This window comes from Manis pentadactyla, chromosome 10 (assembly GCF_030020395.1).
Source record: "Manis pentadactyla isolate mManPen7 chromosome 10, mManPen7.hap1, whole genome shotgun sequence".
In the NCBI taxonomy this organism is placed as follows: domain Eukaryota; kingdom Metazoa; phylum Chordata; class Mammalia; order Pholidota; family Manidae; genus Manis; species Manis pentadactyla.
In genome coordinates, this window is record NC_080028.1 from 81672705 (window position 1) to 81691720 (window position 19016).

General features: G+C 47.4%; 1 protein-coding gene across 4 annotated transcripts in view; it reads left to right on the forward strand.

The window, feature by feature from the left end:
* The window catches only part of IL4R (interleukin 4 receptor), a 47167-nt gene that overhangs the window by 18671 nt on the left and 9480 nt on the right, over positions 1-19016 (forward strand). For 2 of the 4 annotated variants that reach the window (XM_036916888.2, XM_036916886.2), the window contains exons 2-5: positions 10012-10102; positions 11582-11720; positions 13334-13485; positions 14604-14752. In XM_036916888.2, coding sequence (XP_036772783.2) covers positions 10033-10102; positions 11582-11720; positions 13334-13485; positions 14604-14752 — 510 coding nt within the window. In that variant the 5' untranslated portion in view covers positions 10012-10032. The remainder of the gene's footprint in view (positions 1-10011; positions 10103-11581; positions 11721-13333; positions 13486-14603; positions 14753-19016) is intronic. The other 2 variants (XM_036916889.2, XM_036916887.2) reach the window with 1 other exon arrangement.

A 19016-nucleotide genomic window follows, 5' to 3' on the forward strand; every position in this document is an offset into this window, starting at 1 on the left:
ATTGTTAGTGTATAGGAAAGCAACAGATTTCTGTGTATTAATTTTGTATCCTGCAGCTTTGCTGAATTCCAATATTAGTTCTAGTAGTTTTGGAGTGGAGTCTTTAGGGTTTTTTATGTACAAATAGTGACAGTTTGACTTCTTCTTTACCAGTCTGGATTCCTTGTATTTCTTTGTTTTGTCTGATTGCTGTGGCCAGGACCTCCAGTACTATGTTGAATAACAGTGGTGAGAGTGGGCATCCCTGTCTTGTTCCCGATCTTAGAGGAAAAGCTTTCAGCTTCTCGCTGTTCAGTATGATGTTGGCTGTGGGTTTATCATATATGGCCTTTATTATGTTGAGGTACTTGCCCTCTACACCCATTTTGTTGAGAGTTTTTATCATGAATAGATGTTGAATTTAGTTGAATGCTCTTTCAGTGCATATGTAGATGATCATGTGATTTTAGTCCTTCTTTTTGTTGATGAGGTGGATGATGTCGATGGATTTTCGAATGTTGTACCATCCTTTCATCCCTGAGATGAATCCCAGTTGATCATGGTGTATGATCTTTTTGATGTACTTTTGAATTCGGTTTGCTAGTATTTTGTTGAGTAGTTTTGCATCTATGTTCATCAGGAATATTGGTCTGTAATTTTCTTTTTTTTGTGTGGGCTCTTTGCCTGGTTTTGGTATTAGAGTGATGCTGGCTTCATAGAATGAGTTTGGAAGTATTCCCTCCTCTTCTATTTTTTGGAAAACTTTAAGGAGAATAGGTATTATGTCTTCTCTGTATGTCTGATAAAATTCTGAGGTGAATCCATCTGGCCCAGGGGTTTTGTTCTTGGGTAGTTTTTTGATTACTGATTCAATTTCGTTGCTTGTAATTGGTCTGTTCAGATTTTCTGTTTCTCCCTTGGTCAGTCTTGGAATGTTGTATTTTTCTAAGAAGTTGTCCGTTTCTTCTGGGTTTCCAGGTTGTTAGCATATAGATTTTCATAGTATTCTCTAATAATTTTTGTATTTCTCTGGGGTCCGTCGTAATTGTTCCTTTCTCATTTCTGACTCTGTTGATGTGTGTTGATTCTCTTTTTCTCTTAATAAGTCTGGCTAGGGGATTATCTGTTTTGTTTATTTTCTCAAAGAACCAGCTCTTGGTTTCATTGATTTTTTTCTATTGTTTTATTCTTCTCTATTTTATTTATTTCTTCTCTGATCCTTATTATTTCCCTCCTTCTGCTGACTCTGGGCCTCATTTGTTCTTCTTTTTCCAGTTTCAATAATTGTGACTTTAGACTATTCATTTGAGATTGTTCTTCCTTCTTTAAATAGGCCTGGATTGCTATATATTTTCCTCTTAGAACTGCCTTTGCTGCATCCCACAGAAGTTGGGGCTTTGTGCTGTTGTTGTCATTTGTCTCCATATATTGCTTGATCTCCATTTTAATTTGGTCATTGATCCATTGATTATTTAGGAGCATGTTTTTAAACCTCCATGTGTTTGTGAGCCTTTTAGTTTTCATTGTACAATTTATTTCTGGTTTTATGCCTTTGTGGTCTGAGAAGTTGGTTGGTAGAATTTCAATCTTTTTGAATTTACTGAGGCTCTTTTTATGGCCTAGTATGTGGTCTATTCTGGAAAATGTTCCATGTATACTTGAGAAGAATGTGTATCCTGCTGCTTTTGGGTGTAGAGTTCTGTAGATGTCTGTTAAGTCCATCTATTCTAGTGTGTTGTTGTTCAGTGCCTCTGTGTCCTTACTTATTTTCTGTCTGGTGGATCTGTCCTTTGGAGTGAGTGGTGTGTTGAAGTCTCCCAAAATGAATGCATTGCATCCTATTTCCTCCTTTAATTCTGTTAGTATTTGTTTCACATATATTGGTGCTCCTGTATTGGGTGCATATATATTTATAATGGTTATATCCTCTTGTTGGACTGACCCCTTTATCATTATGTAATGTCCTTCTTTATTTCTTGTTACTTTCTTTGTTTTGAAGTCTATTTTGTCTGATACCAGTACTGTAACACCTGCTTTTTTCTCCCTTTTGTTTGCATGAAGTATGTTTTTCCATCCCTTGACTTTTAGTCTGTGTATGTCTTTCAGTTTGAGGTGTGTCTCTTGTAAGCAGCATATAGATGGGTCTTGCTTTTTTATCCATTCTGCTACTCTGTGTGTTTTGATTGGTGCATTCAGTCAATTTATATTTACTGTGATTATTGAAAGATAAGTACTTATTACCATTTCAGGCTTTAGATTCGTGGTTACCAAAGGTTCAAGGGTAGCTTCTTTACTATCTAACCGTCTAGCTTAACTCTCTTATTAAGCTATTATAAACACAGTCTGATGATTCTTTATTTCACTCCCTTCTTATTCCTCCTCCTCCATTCTTTATATGTTAGGTGTTTTATTCTGTACTCTTTTGTGTTTCTTTTGACTGCTTTTGTGAGTAGTTGATTTTATTTTTTGCCTTTAGTTAGTATGTGGTTGGTCTGCTTTCTTTGTTGTGATTTTATTTACTCTATCAACATCTGTTTAGCCTTAGGAGTGCTTCCATGTAGAGCAGTCCCTTTAAAATATCCTGCAGAGGTGGTTTGTGGGAGGCAGATTCCCTCAACTTTTGCTTGTCTGGGAATTGTTTATCCCTCCTTCATATTTGAATGATAATTGTGCTGGATACAGTATCCTTGGTTCAAGGCCCTTCTGTTTCATTGCATTAAATATATCATGCCATTCTCTTCTGGCCTGTAAGGTTTCTGTTGAGAAGTCTGATGATAGCCTGATGGGTTTTCCTTAGTAGGTGACCTTTTTTCTCTCTCTGGCTGCCTTTAGTACTCTGTCCTTATCTTTGATCTTTGCCTTTTTAATTATTGTATGTCTTGATGTTGTCCTCCTTGGGTCCCTTGTGTTGGGAGTTCTGTTGGCTTCTATGGTCTGAGAGACTATTTCCTCCCCCAGTTTGGGGAAGTTTTCAGCAATTATTTCATCAAAGACACTTTCTATCCCTTTTTCTCTCTTCTTCTTCTTCTTCTGGTACCCCTATAATGCGAATATTGTTCCATTTGGATTGGTCACACAGTTCTCTTAATATTCTTTCATTCCTGGAGATCCTTTTATCTCTCTATTTCAGCTTCTCTGTGTTTCTGTTCTCTGATTTCTATTCCATTAACAGCCTCTTGCACCTCATCCAGTCTGCACTTAAGTCCTTCCCAAGATTGTTTTATTTCTGTATTCTTCCTCCCAACTCGATTCTTTAGCTCTTGCATATTTCTCTGCAGGTCCATCAGCATGGTTATGACCTTTATTTTGAGTTCTTTTTTGGAAGATTGCTTAAATCTATCCCCCCAGGCCCTCTTTCGGGGTTTGTCTGGGTAATTCTGGACTGGACCACATTCTTCTGCTTTTTCATGGCGATAGAGGTAGCTACAGGCAGGTAGCACGTGTGTCAGCTTGGAGAAAAAAGTCCTTTCCTGCTCGTTGGTCGCCTTGCCCTTCTCCGCTGCCTGTGTCACTTACCTGCACACCTGGAGCAGCCTCCAGATTAATCCCCTGAATTGCCATGGGTGGGGTCACCATCAGGGTAGCCCAGAACCCTGCAGGGAGTGGCAGGCATGCTGGGTGTGCTCTCCTACAAGAACAGCACCCCTTCGTGCCTTGCCCTGGTTTCTTCTTCCTGCACCAGGCAACTGCACACCAGCAGTGGCCTCTGGGTCTGGCCCAGGCAGCTGTGCACCAGGAGGAGATTCTGGGCGGTTGTTGTGGGCGCAACTGCTCTCTGGCTGTGGGCGTGCACGGCCGCTCTCTGGCTGCTCAGCCGCTGTGTCAGGGCTGCACTGGCTCGGGGAACGACTTGCAGGCTGCTTGTCGCCATGAGGGGCTTTAGGGGTGCGTTGCCATGCAGTAGGCTGGGGTGCCTGAAGTTCCTCAGAATTCCCAGCCTGCTGTGCTGAGTGTGCCGGAATGATTCCATCCAGTTGTGAGGCCCCTGTCCCTTTAAGACTTTCAAATAGCACTCACTTTTCTTTTGTCCCAGGGGAGCCGGCTGTGGGGACCCGCTCGCAGATTTTACTTTTCTGTTTCTCTAATATCCAGCACACCATGCAATGTGTCTCTTGCGCTCCCAGTGCAAATTACTAGGGCTAATTCTTTAGCAGTCCTGGGCTTCCACTCCCTCCCCACTCCGACTCCTCTCCTCCTGCCGGTGAGCTGGGGTCCCGCCAGGCCGCGGCTTGTATCTTACCCCCTTTGTGAGGTTCTGAGTTCTCGCAGATGTAGGTGTAGCCTGGCTGTTGTACTGTATCCACCAGTCTCTCTTTTAGGAATAGTTGTATTTGTTGTATTTTCAAAAATATATATGGTTTTGGCAGGAGATTTCTGCTGCCCTACTCACGCCACCATCTTGGCTCCTCCCTGTAATATAGCTTTTTAAAAGCTGCTGTTTGATCTCTGGTTCATAGAAAGTTCGTAGACAATAAAAGTCCTGGCCTCTTCTGCTGCTCACTCAGACTTTGTGCTCCTATGCTACAGCAACTGATATTTGAAATTGACAAGCAGGATGGCCAGCACTTAGTGGTTCATTTCAGTCATCTTTTGGGGTTCAGCCTATGGATATATTGGGATGTACCTTGGGCTCAGCAGCCAACAGACCTGGGTTCTGACTCCAGCTCTGCCTTCTCACCTGCTGTGGGACCTGATGGGCAAGTTATTTTGCCTCGCTGGCTTCAGTTCCCTCAGATGGGAAGTGCAAATAACAATGCAGCTGGAGGGGTTCTGTGGCTGATTCAGTAAGGTAATGCTTCTAATGCACTTAGAAAAACATTAAGCACAATGGGATGCCTTGACAGGCAGGATTTTGTTTACACGGGGGATGAGCTCCTCTCAGTTGAGGAGTGCAGGTAGACTCTGGACCGCAACACGTCAGAGATGAGATGTTTGCAGGGTATCCCTGTCCAGGTTGACAGCTGAGCTAGGCAGGTGACCCCTGAGTGCCCCTAACTCCAGCAGGTCAGGATTGTCTGTGCAAACGTGAAGTTAGTTCCTCTTGCCACATACTTGACTCGGATCACTGGTAATTATTCTTTTTAATTCCTTTACTTACCTGCATCTTTGCCCTCCATTCCCCATGATGATAAGGGAGCCCTTTTCTCTCAGTGCATCTGTGCTGAAATGCAGTGCCTACACATCGCTGTGGAGCCAGCGGGTGTGTGTGGTTGTGTGTGTGCTCACATATCTTCCAGAACAGATCAAAGATAGCAACCTTAATGTTCTGCTGATGTGATGTGATGCTTTAGTTTACCCTGACTACATAGTTTGATTCTCCCACACCCTTTTGGAGAACTTCACCACAGTAACCCTTCTGCTGTGTGACCTTGCCCACACATCTTGGCCTCTCTGTTCCTCTTTATTCTAAATTGGTGCTAAAATGACACCTTTGCCATCTCTGCCACAGGATGCTGTAGGCATGTGTGAACTTAGGAGAGGGAAAGTTCCTGGGACTTTGAAGAGGAAACACACATCATGGATCCACCACCAACTCCTACCCCTCCTTGCTTGATCTTCAATAGGACTCTGCAAGGAAGGCGGGTTGGGTCTTTGAGTGGCTATTGTCTCCCCTCAGGGGAGTGTTCCAGTGTTCAACAAATGTTTACTGAGCACATGCCATGTGCCCTGCACTGTTGCAGGTGCCAGGAGCTCGGCAGCTCTCGGGATGACAGACAATTGAAAAAGAAGAGCTCTCCCCCATTCTCCATACCTTCTGCCCCCATGGCACTTCTGGAGGAGCACAGGCCAGCTCCGTTACAGACTGCCCTGAGGTTAGGTTTGTCTAGTGTTGCCCTGTGATTTGTGCACTTGGGGCAGGAACATCAGAAAAGCGATGTGTTCTTCTCAGGGCATTGTTTCAGAAAGCTCATGATTATATCCTTCCTGGCGAGGTTAACTTTGACCACTTGGTTAAGATGGTGTCTGCCAGGTTTCTGTATAAAAAGTCATATTCATTATATATAGAGAGATGATATGTAATATATGTAACATGAAATTAATAAGTACTTTGACTCCTTAATTAATAAATAATAGGAGTTTTGTGGGGAGATACTTCAAGGCTGCAGTGGTGAAATAGAGCTGTTCTTTCTCCCCTCTTATCGATATAACACTACAGACTCCTACACCCCTATTTTAACTCCCAGGGCTAAAATTGATTAATATAATATTTATTGTGATGCTTCTGTTGTACCCATTTTGCACAGTGGACTCCCATTCAGGCTGGCACCTATGTCTATGTGACACCTCCTCACCATTCTTGGAGCACTTCTTTAATCTCTGGCACAAGAATGCCAGGCTTATCTTGTACCTTCTCTACTCCCAGAGTCAGCCATTTCCCCAAGGAGGCCTGGTTCCTTTCAATACAGAATAATATTTAGAAACCAAGACCTGGGCACAGGGAAGGCATGATAATCAGATTCAGTGTATGACCGTGGACTGGATCCTGGACTTACAAAGGGCATTATTGAGGCAATTAGCAAAATGGAAATAGGATCTGTGGATGAGAGGGCAGTAATGCATCAGCGTTAATTTCCTGATTCTGATGGTTGTATTGTGGTTATATAGGAGAATGTCCTTGTTTTTCTGAAATATGCTCTGGAGTGTTAAGGGGTAATTTACTCATTATGAATAAATAAAATGAATAAATGAGAGAGAGAAAGAGAGACTGAGCAGGAGGGAATATGAATGAAGAAGACAGTGAGAGGAAAGGTACGGAGGTGGACATGGGTCCTGTGTGCTTAAAAGTAGCAAGAAACGGAGATGTCCATGTGACAGGCGTGGCCAGGCACAGGTGTTTGGGGTGGGAGCAGATGCAGAGGGAGGTGGGGCCCTGCCGGGTAGGTCCTTCAAGTGGGATATCACTGAAAGCTTCCAACAGGGGTTCTGATGAGGCATTGAGCCCTTGCCGTGCTCCAGACACTGTGCCCAGTGCTTTGGGTACACACCTCACTTCCTCTTTGCAGTAAACTTGGGAGGCTGATCTTGGCATCGTTTCCTCATTGCAGATAAAGAAGTGGAAGCTCTGAAAGGTAGAGTAACTGTCTTAACAGCACAGAGCTACTAAGTAGCAGAAGGAGTCCTGGAAGCCGCTTTTCTGAATATGACCCCAAGATAGAGACCCAAGTGGCATCAGAAGGTTCCTCTGCTCTGCTGGCGTATATACCACAGTGCATTCTTTTTAGGGGACATTTGGTACATGTGCCATGAGTGTTGGGGGAGAAGCGCCCACTTTGTGACCCCCTGGGATTCTGCTTCTGAGTGTTAGTCCTGGTGTGTCCATTTTCCCACTGAGTAGAACCAGGGCAGTAGCTAAGGCCTTGTTCAAAAAGATAATCCCCACCTGGGGAATTTCAAGAGTGCTACATAGTGAACAAGGAACCCACTTCACTGGACAGATTATTCAAAATGTCTGCAAAATTTGGCCCATCTATGAGCATTTTCGCTATGCCCCTACCCCCACAAACCCTAGAACTTGTAAAAACTTCTGAAAACATTATAAAAGAACAATTGGCAAAAATCTGTGTGTCCCTTAGCGTTCCATGGACAAAGGCTCTGCCTTTGGTATCTCTCAGCCTGTGTTCCTCCCCCACAGGACAACCAATCATGCCCTTTGGAAATTATCACTGGGTGCCCGTGTGCCTGGAGGAAGGACTTCACCAGCCTGTCTGGTTAAAAGGAGACCCTCTGCATTATTGTGAAAAGCTTATTAGTGTCCTTCAGGGTGATGCTGAACTTGTGAAAGACTCTTTCCGCAGAACGCTGGTGGGAGATGAAGGATCATAGCACACTCTGCAGCTGGGAGCCTGTCTCCTGAGAAAGGCTTCAGCCTGAGGACTCCCTCCTGCCCTGCTGGAAGGGACCCCACCGGATACTGTTAACTAACTCATGAGCAGCCAGGCTCAGGGGCACTGACTCATGGGTTCCTGTTTCCCATTTACAAGAGGCTCCTGACCCTCGACGACCAGGAATCCACCCCAAGGCCAGACACCCAGAGTGAGCTGGCCCAGACCAGAATACCTCAGGACAAGGATGAGAAGCAGATGTCACAGGGGTCTGGGACAGACAGCTGACCCAAGGCCCCAGTCGGGCCAGTACAATGATCCTTATGAATACTCAGGTGCAGTGGGAGCTCCTGAGCTTGCCGAAGTCTCTGGGCTGTTATCTTTTCATAGTTTCGCAGTTTCGCCTTCATCGCTGGTGGAAAATTCTGAAGTTCCTTATATTTGTTGTTGCTCTGCTCCTCCTCATCCCATTACTCCTGTTAGGAAATCCCATGAGGCCTGGAGACTTTATCCTCACCCCCGACTGAATCACCCAGAGTCTTCTGTTGGCCCCATTTTTAAAATTCAAATTCGATTCTCTTCTTGATAACACTTAGAAAATTAGGAAGCCCTTCATACTTAACCAAGGAAAGCTTTAATCCTATTAATTTCTTTCTCCACCCTGGCTCTCTCCTTATACACTTGTCCCAGTGTTTAGCCTCAGCTGCTGATCTTAAACCACTGGTTTTTTGTCATCGCTCTGAGCTTGGGACCCATATGTAACCGCCACCACCAGCCCCGACAACATACAAGATCCAGTCACCACAGGCAGTGCCCCAGCTCCCTGCTCCATCGTGTCCTCCTTACTCCCTACCTACTATTGCGCCAGTCATGCTCCTTGCCGTTTGCTGCCCTGCCAATCTTTGCCAAAGATTTTAATTAAAAAACAAGCATAACGCCCTGCAATGACTCCTCAGCTTAAAGGACAACCCGTACACATGTACTTGGTGTAGACAGCTACTCCAAACCTATCCCCAGATGCTCAGATAAAGCGGAAAAATGTAGCACCCAGACAGGACTTTTGATATTCTTCAGTTCCTGCTGAGATATCACAAGAGACCATAAGTTGTGAAGTCCCAAACCATCTGGATGTAGTCAGTCAACTCAGGCTTGTGGCTGGGCTTGACAAAATAGCCAATCAAACGTAAATCCCAGAGTTGCAGTTTATGCTATGCCTACTGAAAACCTCTCTGCCTCTCCTTCTGCAGAGCACACCTTCATTTTGTTCCAAAGGCTGTGTCCCCACTTGGCAAACTGTTCTCCTTTTTGCAGTAAAGGTTTCTCTGATCAGATTTCTCATCTTCCAGGAAAATTTGTTGACAATAATAACAAAAGAATAAAAATAATAAATAAAGGCTAAAATCCAATGGTGGACACATAACTAAATACTACTGATATGATGTTTAGGATCTAAATTTAGTGGCATGGAATATTTAATAACATAAGTTTAAAATTCAAGTTTTAGTATATAGAGGGCATTGCTGTTTTGGTAAATAGAATTCATATTTATCTCCCTGTTTTAATAGAAATAGATCTGGAAGAATTGATATTAATATGTAAATGGAGTTATTGCCAGGACTTGGGATTTGGGAGGGATTTGAATTGTGTTTTCTTTGAGGGTGGCTGTACCATCTAATTTGTATTCCCCAATCATATACCGTGAGGTGTCATTAACACAGTAGTGCATGATTCCATTTATATAAACTACAAAACAGTGAAAGTGATCCATGGGATTAGAAAGTCCAAGTGGTGGGGTAATGACCTGAGGGGGCAATACCAGGGCTGTTTAACAAAAGCACAAAACCTCAAGGCTGTGTAAGAGACAGTTAGCCTGAGTTTGCAGGGGCCAGCTTACCTGGGCACGGCTGATTTGCCAGGCCTACTCATGCATTGGAGGCAAACCTCAGGTCGGCTGCCCAGCTCCACCGACCTTACTGGGCTCACTCACATGACTAGAGGGCAGCTGCCCGATGCCTAATACAAAATGAGACTGTGTTGCCTGATATGTAAACAGGGCTCTGGTGAACACGGAGGGCTAGCAGGCTGGGACACAACTGGCTGGGGGTGAGGGTGTTGTATCTGGAGTAAGGTGAGTCCTGAAAGCGGTAGCCGTGATGTTGAGGATGATGGGAGCCACGAGTCAGCGCTAACCCGGCTTGCTTCCTCTCAGCAGGTGCCTCAGGATCTCCCAATGGGGTGGCTTCGCTCTAGGCTCATGTTCCCTGTGAGCTGGCTGATCCTGGTGTGGGTGGCAGGCTCTGGTAAGTCACCACCTCTCATTCATTCACTCATTCATTCAGCAAACGTTTATTGACTGTTTACATGTCAGGCTCCTGAGATAGTGAACAAAGTAAAGATCCCTGGCCTTGAGGAGATTACATTGTAGTAAGAAGGGACAGCCAATGGCAAAGGGTCCTAATTAAAAGTAAATTCTAAAGATTGTTAGAAGGTGACAAAAAAGGATAATATAGAACAGAATAGGGAGAATTGAGGAAGCTGGGTGGAGTGGGAGGGTTGCATTTGAGCATCTGTGCTCGGGAACGTCCTCATTGAGTGATAGTTGAGCAGGACTTGAAAGAAGGTGGGGACCATACATGTGCCTCGGGGAGGAGTGTTCTCATTGGAGGCCCTGAGTGTGAGGATCTGAAAGAGGCCAGTGTGGTGGAGGCAGTGGCCAGGAGGGAAGAGAGGAAGTCAGCCAAGTAACAGGGTGGCCAATTCAGGAAGGTCCTTGCAGGGTTTGAGCAGAGAAACCACATGATCTGCTGCATTAAAAAAGATCCTCTGGCTGTAAGTACAAGGGTGGAGGCTGGGAGGCCAGAGAGGAGGCCCTGAAGTAAGCCAAGTGGCTTGGATCAGCAGTGGAGATAAGTGGAAATTGGCTTCTGGATCCATATGGAATTTAGATGTGAAGACTGATTGGCTTCGAGGTGAAAGAGAGACATGTCAAGGATGCCCCCAGGCTTCTGACCTGAGCAAGTTGGCAAGGATGAGGTTATCGTTTTTGAGATACAGAGGAGCATGTGTTTGGGGGACTGAGAATCAGGAGTCAGTTTTGGACATGAGGTGAGTTTGAGATATTTATTAGATAATCTAAGACTCCTTAACATGATAAGCCCTTTATTCAGCAAGCAGATGCCAACTGATGTCAGTTGTGATGGGGCACCGGCATAAGAAGGCACCTGCCGGGCAGGTGTGGGTAGTCTGGAGCTTGGGCAGTGGCTCTCAGATGATTCAGCAAATGCCGTATACATCCTGCCTGGTTCAAATCCCAGCTCTGCCACTGATTGGCTGAAAGAAGTACCCTAGCCTCTCATCTTGCCTTTGATGTTGGCATCCAGAAGACAAGGGCACTTGAGAGACAAGAACTTGGGGGTCAGCCTCCTGAGCACAGAGAGGGAGGAGAATAGATGGGGGCAGGGAGCGGGCAAATGGGTAACAGCTCTAGGGCAGATGTGTGGTGTGGTGGAAGAGAGCTCCTCAGACTTTTAGGTATTTTTCCCTTAATTTGGCCGAGGATAAGTAGTTGAGTCTGCAGAAGACAATAGGACCCTGCCCCCGAGGGTATTTCTTCACCTTCAGCAATCGCCCCCATGCCACCTGGCCCAGTCAGCTGCCCTGGACCCAGCTCTATGAGGACTAGCACAGCACCATGCCTGGGACCACAGTTTCTTTGGTTTTGACAGGCCCTTGGACTGCTGTTCAGTCCAGCTGCTCAGCGCTCTCCTGTGTCTCCCCAGGGAGTGTTAAGGTCCTAAATGCGCCCACTTGCTTCTCCGACTACATCATCACCTCCACCTGTGAGTGGAAGATGGATGGTCCCACCAACTGCAGCACCGACCTCCGCCTGTTCTACCAGCTGAATTTTGAAGGGTTTGAGTAAGCCTGTGCTGGGAGGTGGGGAGGCCGTGCCCAGAGGGTTTGCCCCGGGATCTCACCAGGTCTGGGCCATGTGCCCTGGAAGGCATGGTGCTAGATGGGGTTCGCTGCGACCTGCTGGGCATGGTGTTGGGGGTGAGGCGCCCTAGGGCACAGCGTGTGTGAGATGGAGCAAGTGCACCACAGCTCCAAGCACACTGTCCCCAGAGAATACTGGACTGGAACACTGGGTATTCAGAGGGTAGAATACTGGACTAGACCGGTGGTTCTCAAACTTTTTGATCTCAGGATGCTTTGGCTTGCTTAAAAATTAGTGAGCTAATAGAAAACTTTTTTAAATTTAAAGTTAGTTTAGTTTAAATTTTTAATTAGTGAGCTCAAAAATGCTTTTGTCTAGGTAGTTTAAATCTATCAATATTTACCCTATTAGAAACTAAAACCAAGATTTTAAATCACAACACATAAGCCTGCACTCAGCGAGCCATCAGAGCAGAGGTTCCATGTCATGCAGCCTCTGGAAAAGTCCACTGTACACCTGTGAGAAAGTGAAAATGGCAAATAATGTTTTAGTATTATGAAAAGAGCTTGACCTTAGTGGATCTCAGACCACACTTGAGAACTGCTGGACTAGACTATTGTTTGGAGGTACAGTGTAAACAGTGGAGTTCACTGTGATGTTCGGTGAACCGTAGAACATGGGGCTTCACTGGGCTAATCCATGTACATGGGGTACCGCTACAGGTCCTGGTACCCATCCAGGACATGACTGGGTACACAGGCCTGCAACGGGGCACACTGGGAGGTACAGCACCCCAGAATGTAGGGTACACTGACACATGTGGTTTTCCACAATATACTGAGGTAGACAGGCTGTGATTCTGTTTGTGGTACATTGGCCCAGACCAGGGATCTGCACACTATGGCCCATGGGCTGTATCTGGCCCACCATCTGTTTTTGTAAGTAGTTGCCCTGGAATACAGCCATGCCCATTCGTTTATGTATTATCTGTGTCTGCTTTTGAGCTACAACCAGCAGAGTTGAGTAGTTGGGGTAGAAATGGTACAGCCCTCAAAGCCCAAAATATTTACTATCTGACCCTTTACGGAGAATGTTGGTTGATCCCTGGCCTAGCTCATGAGATGTGAGTTGGCTGTTTTACGTGGCATGTAGGATTATGTTGGGGTGCACGGGGCACATGCCTGTGGACAACTTACCAGGGCATGCCACAGTCCACTCTACACTGGAATAAACTCTGTTATACGGAGTTACGCTGTGATACACACACGGTCTTACAAATTCTTTAATGTCTCAGGTTCTTCCCTTTGACTGGCTTTCAGGGATGAACCAAGTTCTGGGACCAAGACCATGCATGGCAAGGGGTGTATAAGATCCATGGTGGGTACTGGGAGGGGCTGGAACCAGCAAGGAAGACAGTCCTAGTCTGCTGTCCCCACAGCACCCTGGCCTGTCCACTCCCTAGTCCCCAGATCTTGGAGACAGAATTATCAGGAAGCTGGAAGCTCTTGTGGCTCCTTGAGGCATGTCCCCGGGACTCCCGTGGGTCATAGCCAGCCTAAACACAACTGGCCTAACACATTTTCTGTGTCTGCAGAAACCACACGTGTGTCCCTGAGAACAGAGAAAGCACGGTTTGCATGTGCCCTATGCTGATTGCTGAGCCAGTCATAGCGGACGTCTATCAGCTAGACCTGTGGGCTGGGAGGCAGCAGCTGTGGAGCGACAGCTTCAAGCCCAGCTCCCACGGTGAGCAGGCTGGAGAGGGTGGGGCTGCAGGTGCTCCTGCAGCTGGGCTCGAGGGCAGGGGTGCAGGCTCCATTTTGGGGAGGGGGTCCAAGCAGCCTCCTGCATGTTCCCAAACCTAATGCAGTCCTGGCCCCTTTCTGGGCCTCGTTCCTCCCATCTTTGAAATGGAATTGGAGTAGTGTATCAGGTCCCCTGCAGCTCTGATATCTCAGCTCCCTGAATTTAAGTGCCCAGACTGGGGTTTGGGATGAAGCTGTTCGGTATATGCTGGAATTAACTCTGGGATGAAGGAACGCTTGCTGCCAATCCAAAACTGAACTGGGGACTGTCCTTCCACCCTCTGTCAGCTGGTCAGTTGCTGCTTCGTCAGGCAGTCTGGACCGTGGAAGGCTGACCTTATTCTGGTACCCAGAGTCCCTGCAGGAATTCCCCCACGAGCTTGCTGGGGTGTAGTGACAGGAGTTTAAAACACCATTTTTCTGTGTGACCTTGGGTAAGTCACAATACCTCTCTGAGCCTCGATTTCCAGAAGAAAATGATTATGCCCATTTTGCAGTGGAGTAAACGAGAGTACAGAGAAGGCAGGTCACCTGCCTGAGATCACACAGCTACTAAGCAGCCATGGCAGTACTCTTGCAGGGATTGCAGAGCTCCCAGTCCTCCCCACTCCATCAGCAGTTCCTGAAGGGCCTGTTCATGGTGTGGGGGGCCAGGGGGTGGTTTCAGTTGACCCATGAACCAATCTATGCGTTAAAGTAATTTTTACAGGTGTATGTTGGTTTTAATGCCTACTGTGTACCTGTGAAGGATATGATTGCTTAAAAAGGGACTAAGTTGTAAAACACATGACTCGAAATAAAGAGAAATACTTATTAATAACTAATAATATAATACACAGATGTGTGAGAGAAGAAAGGGAAAAGCAGAGGTTGGGTTACTGTGCGTATACACTTTGCATTCACTGTAGGAAGGTAGTTAATAATCACTAAACCTGTGTGGTTTCCACAAACATACTACGGAAGCGCTGCTGACAGCAAACCTAAATGACCCCTTGGCTGTGGGATATGTCCCCTTCTGGCACCTCATCAAGCCACTCACCAGGTACCACTTCTCTGCAGTGAAACCCAGGGCCCCCGGAAACCTCACGATCCACCCCACCTCCCAGACCTGGGTGCTGACGTGGAGCAACCCGTACCCTGCTGAGAATTACCTGCATCAGGAGCTCACCTACCTGGTCAACGTTTCAAATGAACATGACCCTGCGGACGTGAGTGGGCACTGTGGGGTTTCTCCGCCACCTCCCGGACTTGGGCAGGAGGAGACTCAGGCCCTGGGACCGGACAGCAAACTCAGGGACCTAGACTTGTGCCCAGGCCGGACCCTCCCTGACTCTAGGCCCCAATCCCCAGGGGCAGAGAAGGGAAGTTATTTCTGGGCACTGCGCTCATGTGTAAAGGAAAGCTCTGGGGTTGAGTCTATATCCTGGGGGATGGGGCACTTGAGATTTTAAGTGGGTCCTTGGCTGCACCCTGAAGTGACCGAGTCCCACAGTGAGACAGTTGCTCTACATTGGCTCCCTCCCAACCATGACTGGCCAAGGAAGGTGTCTCAGCTGAGCTGATAGGTTTATTAATCCTTTTAAGCAGAGAGAAGAGGCTGCAGGCTCAGAGCCTTCTCTCAGGAAACCCCTTTCTGCCCTCAGCAGCGTCTCATGGCATCTGGTGCTTGCTTTCCAGTCATGCATTCATAGCGGGGTTCACTTCTAAATGAATGTGTTGACATTTTTAAAAAAGGAGAGCTGATGTACAGGAAGCCATCAAATAAGGGCAGGGCCGTGCACAGGAGATGTCTTGCCCCCCTCCATTGTAGTTGCGGTGGGGTGGAGACTGCTTTATGCCACCTGTGTTTTCCCCTCATGTCGCAGGGGACACCATGGACCCTGGGGTCCCACAGAGCTGGGTCCTAGCACTTGCCGTGCCACTTGCCAGCTGTGTGAACTTGAGCATGTTGCCTGACCTCCTTGTGCCTCAGTGTGCTCATCTGTAACATGGGATAACAAGGGTACCTACCCCACAGGGCTGTTGAGAGCGCACAGTGTGTGATACAGACCAGCTCCCCTGCCTGGCACAAAGTACCTGGTGGGCATCCTCCTGTTCCGAGTGCTGCAGGCCTTGGAGGTCCCCATCGGCCTCCCTGCCTTGTCCTGGCCTTTGACTCCCTCTGACAGAGTGATTGAGGGTCTGCTCTGTGCCACAGTTGTGTTCCAGGATTGAGGCTGGCCTGGCCTCAGCTGCCAGGGAGCAGGCCCCAAACGCCTCAAGATCCCAGTAAGCTTCTGCCACTGTTTCCTCTCTTCCTGGCCAAGCCAGGGAGGTGTTGGGTGTTGATTTATATCTCTCAGGTGTGGTTTCCCCCTTGGCGCTGGGCCAGGCTGTGCGGTAGGAAAAGAATAAAACAGCTGTGCTCACACAACAGAGGCTCAGAGAGCAGGGGGAGGGGGCTGCACAGATGCCAAGGAGAGAGGCAGGTTCTACTCAGTCAGTAAATCTCTTTCCCATGTCCTGATCCCGTACAAGGCTAGTTCAGTGTATAGGCTGGAGGGACAGAAGGCTGTGACCCAGAGAGTCCAAAGAAATGTTATTTATTTGCTCATCGTGGCTTGCTCCAGGTTCCAGGAATCTGTCCATTTCCTGGCCGTGCTTTAGTCTGTGTTGCTTCATTTTTAGGCAGTCTCTTCCCTTATGTAGTGACCAGTGTGCCCACTTGCAGCTCCAGGCCTACATGCCAAGGTTGCAGTGGGAAGTTTTTCTTTCCACGTAGTCCCAGTGAAAGTCCTGAGGCCTGGTCGGATCACGGGCCAGTCTCTGAACCTGTTACAGGCTGCAGGCGGGAGAGAGGGGACTGGTGCTGTGCTCAGACGGGCCGGGGGCGGAGGTGCTCAAGCCCACCTCTGGAGCTGCAGGAGGGGTCCATGCCACCCAGACCAGATGGCTGAGAATGCGGAAGGGTGGCTCCCCAAAGGAAACTGGGGAGCCAGGGACTGGGCTGGCAGAAACGCAGCTGCATGTTGGACCTAGGGCCAGGCACCAGCCAGGAGACAGAATGGCTCAGGGGCCATGGCGGTGCTCAGGGGTGTCCCAGGCCAGCTTTTCTTCTTGGTGGGGCAGAGGCTACTGAGACACCCTTTACCATGTTTTCCTTCCCAAGGACAGAGCCCAACCTGAAAAGCCCCTCATTACTCATTGGCCAGAGCTAGTTAGATAGATGCTCCATGCTAACCAATCACAAGCTGGGATGGGATGGCCATGAGTGGTTTAAGCCAGTGAGCATTAACCCTGGAGCTGGAGACAGAGACCCTGAGCTTTGGGTTCCTGACCCCAGTGGCTAGATGTTGTGCAGGTGTCCAGCTCTGTTTGCTGTAGTATTGTAGACACCGGCTGTGGCTCAGACTGATAGGATCAATTTTTTGTTTGTTTGTTTTTCCTTTTTAATTGAGATGCAATTGATATATATTACCTTAGCTTCAGGTGTACAACACAGTAATCTGACATTTGTACACGTGGTAAAATGAACACCACAATAAGTCTAGTCATCATCTGTCACCATATGAAGTTAGTACAATATTATTGACTATATTCTCTGTGCTGTACATTACATTGATGAGATCAATTCTAAGAAGAGATAATAGAAACTTGCTGTGGGATTTTGGAGATAGAACTTATCATTGTCCTGGATGGTTTCTGGACAAGGGTCCATAGTGGAGGTGGAGTTTGTCCTGGGCATTTAAGGATGTAGAGGAGTTTTCTACATCAGGAAGGAAGGGAAGAGTAGGCCAGGCAGAGGGAACATGAGCAAAGGCTTGGAGGTCTGAAAATTCATGGCTTATCTGAGGAATACGGGGATGTGGGAGTGTGTATAGTGAAAAATCAGAAAATGAGGCCACAAGTCTGTTCAGAGTCATGAGTGCCATCCTATGATCATGATTATCATTTCTTGTGAGCCTACTATGTGCCAGCCACCTTTGTTATTACCAGTGGTTGGTGAAGTCCTACATGTGGGACCATGATGGTCTCTCCATTTCAGCGACATGGAAACTGGGGCTTGGAGAAGTGGAATTACTCACCCAGAGCCCCATACTAGAAATGGAAGAACTGAGATTTGAACTTTGGAAACTATGCTGTTTTTCCTCTCCTGGATCTTTCTCTTAGGGGTCCCCTGAACACCTGGCCTTTCATTAAAAACAAACCAACCACAAGCAGTTCTCTGAAGCTCTGATTTCTTTTTTTATTTCTTAGCAAAACATTTCCCAATCTCCTCCTCTTCTCCAGGGTGTGTGATTCCTTTGGCAAATTAGGCCCAGCTGTGGCCTCCTGCTTGCTTATGTTTGGAAAGGAAGGAAGGCCAAGAGTGAGTGTCCTCTCCTGCCCTAGTCCCCTGCAGCTCCTACCCCAATCTCAGCCTCCTTGGGAGCTCCAGCTGGCCTCCAGCTTCTCCAGCAACCCACTGGGGCTTTGCTTCCTCATGCAAAGCCATGTCTCGGCTCACATTGCCCCAGACCATTTCCCCAAATGTGCTTCCAACCTACAAGTGGAAGCAGAGCCACCGCTTGTTGGGAAGGGGCTGCTGGACCAAGGAGGAGGGAGAGCATCAAAGGGGTGGACCCTTCCTGGAGAGGGGCTCCGGGCAGAGGATCGGGGCCTCTCCCTTGCCTTCAGAGTTGATCTTGAGAATGGATTTTATTTCCTTTTTTATTTTTAAAGGTCTTTTTTATTTAAAAAATAATTACATGAAGTAAAAAATTCAGGTGGTATGAAAGGACTGAGAATGGAAATGTTTCTCTCCTGACCCCAGCTTCCAGTTCCCCTTTCCAGAGGTTTACCGCTCTTCCCTCTTTTGCCAGAAGGGGAAGGAAGGCCAGGCTAGAGCAGGCAGAGATCTTGAGGCATGTGTGTCCTTCCAGAGAGGGTTTATGCCTAGACAAGCAAACATGTATGTTTGTACATCACCGAGTTTGTTCTCCATTGCTACAAATGTAGCTGCTTTAGACCGCACACATTTATCGTCCAGTAGTTTCTGGGGCTCAGAAGTTTGGTGGGGGCTTAGCTGGGTCCTCCACCAAAGGTCTCACAAGGCTATAATCACAGGGCTGGTCAGGCCTGGGGTCTCACCTGAGGCCCTGCTGGGGAAGGATAACTGCCAAGCCCCTGTGATGCCAGCACTGTCTCTTGTTGGACTGAGGGCCCCAGGTTCACCTGGTGTCTGGTGCAGGCTGCCCTCAGTTCCTCCCCGTGTGGCCTGCTCGAAGCTAGCAAGCGAGAGAGCCTCCTAGCAAGTTGGCATCACACTCTCAGTCAGTGTGATCATGTGTGTGTAGTCCCTGTGCACCCACTACCTTTGCCTTATTCTGTTGGTTAGGAAGAAGTCACAGGCCCTGGCCACACTCCAAAAGGGGGGATCACACAGGCTGTGATGCATGGTGGAGACTGTGGGGGCAGTCTCAGAGGCTGTGCCACCATCACTGGGCCTCACAC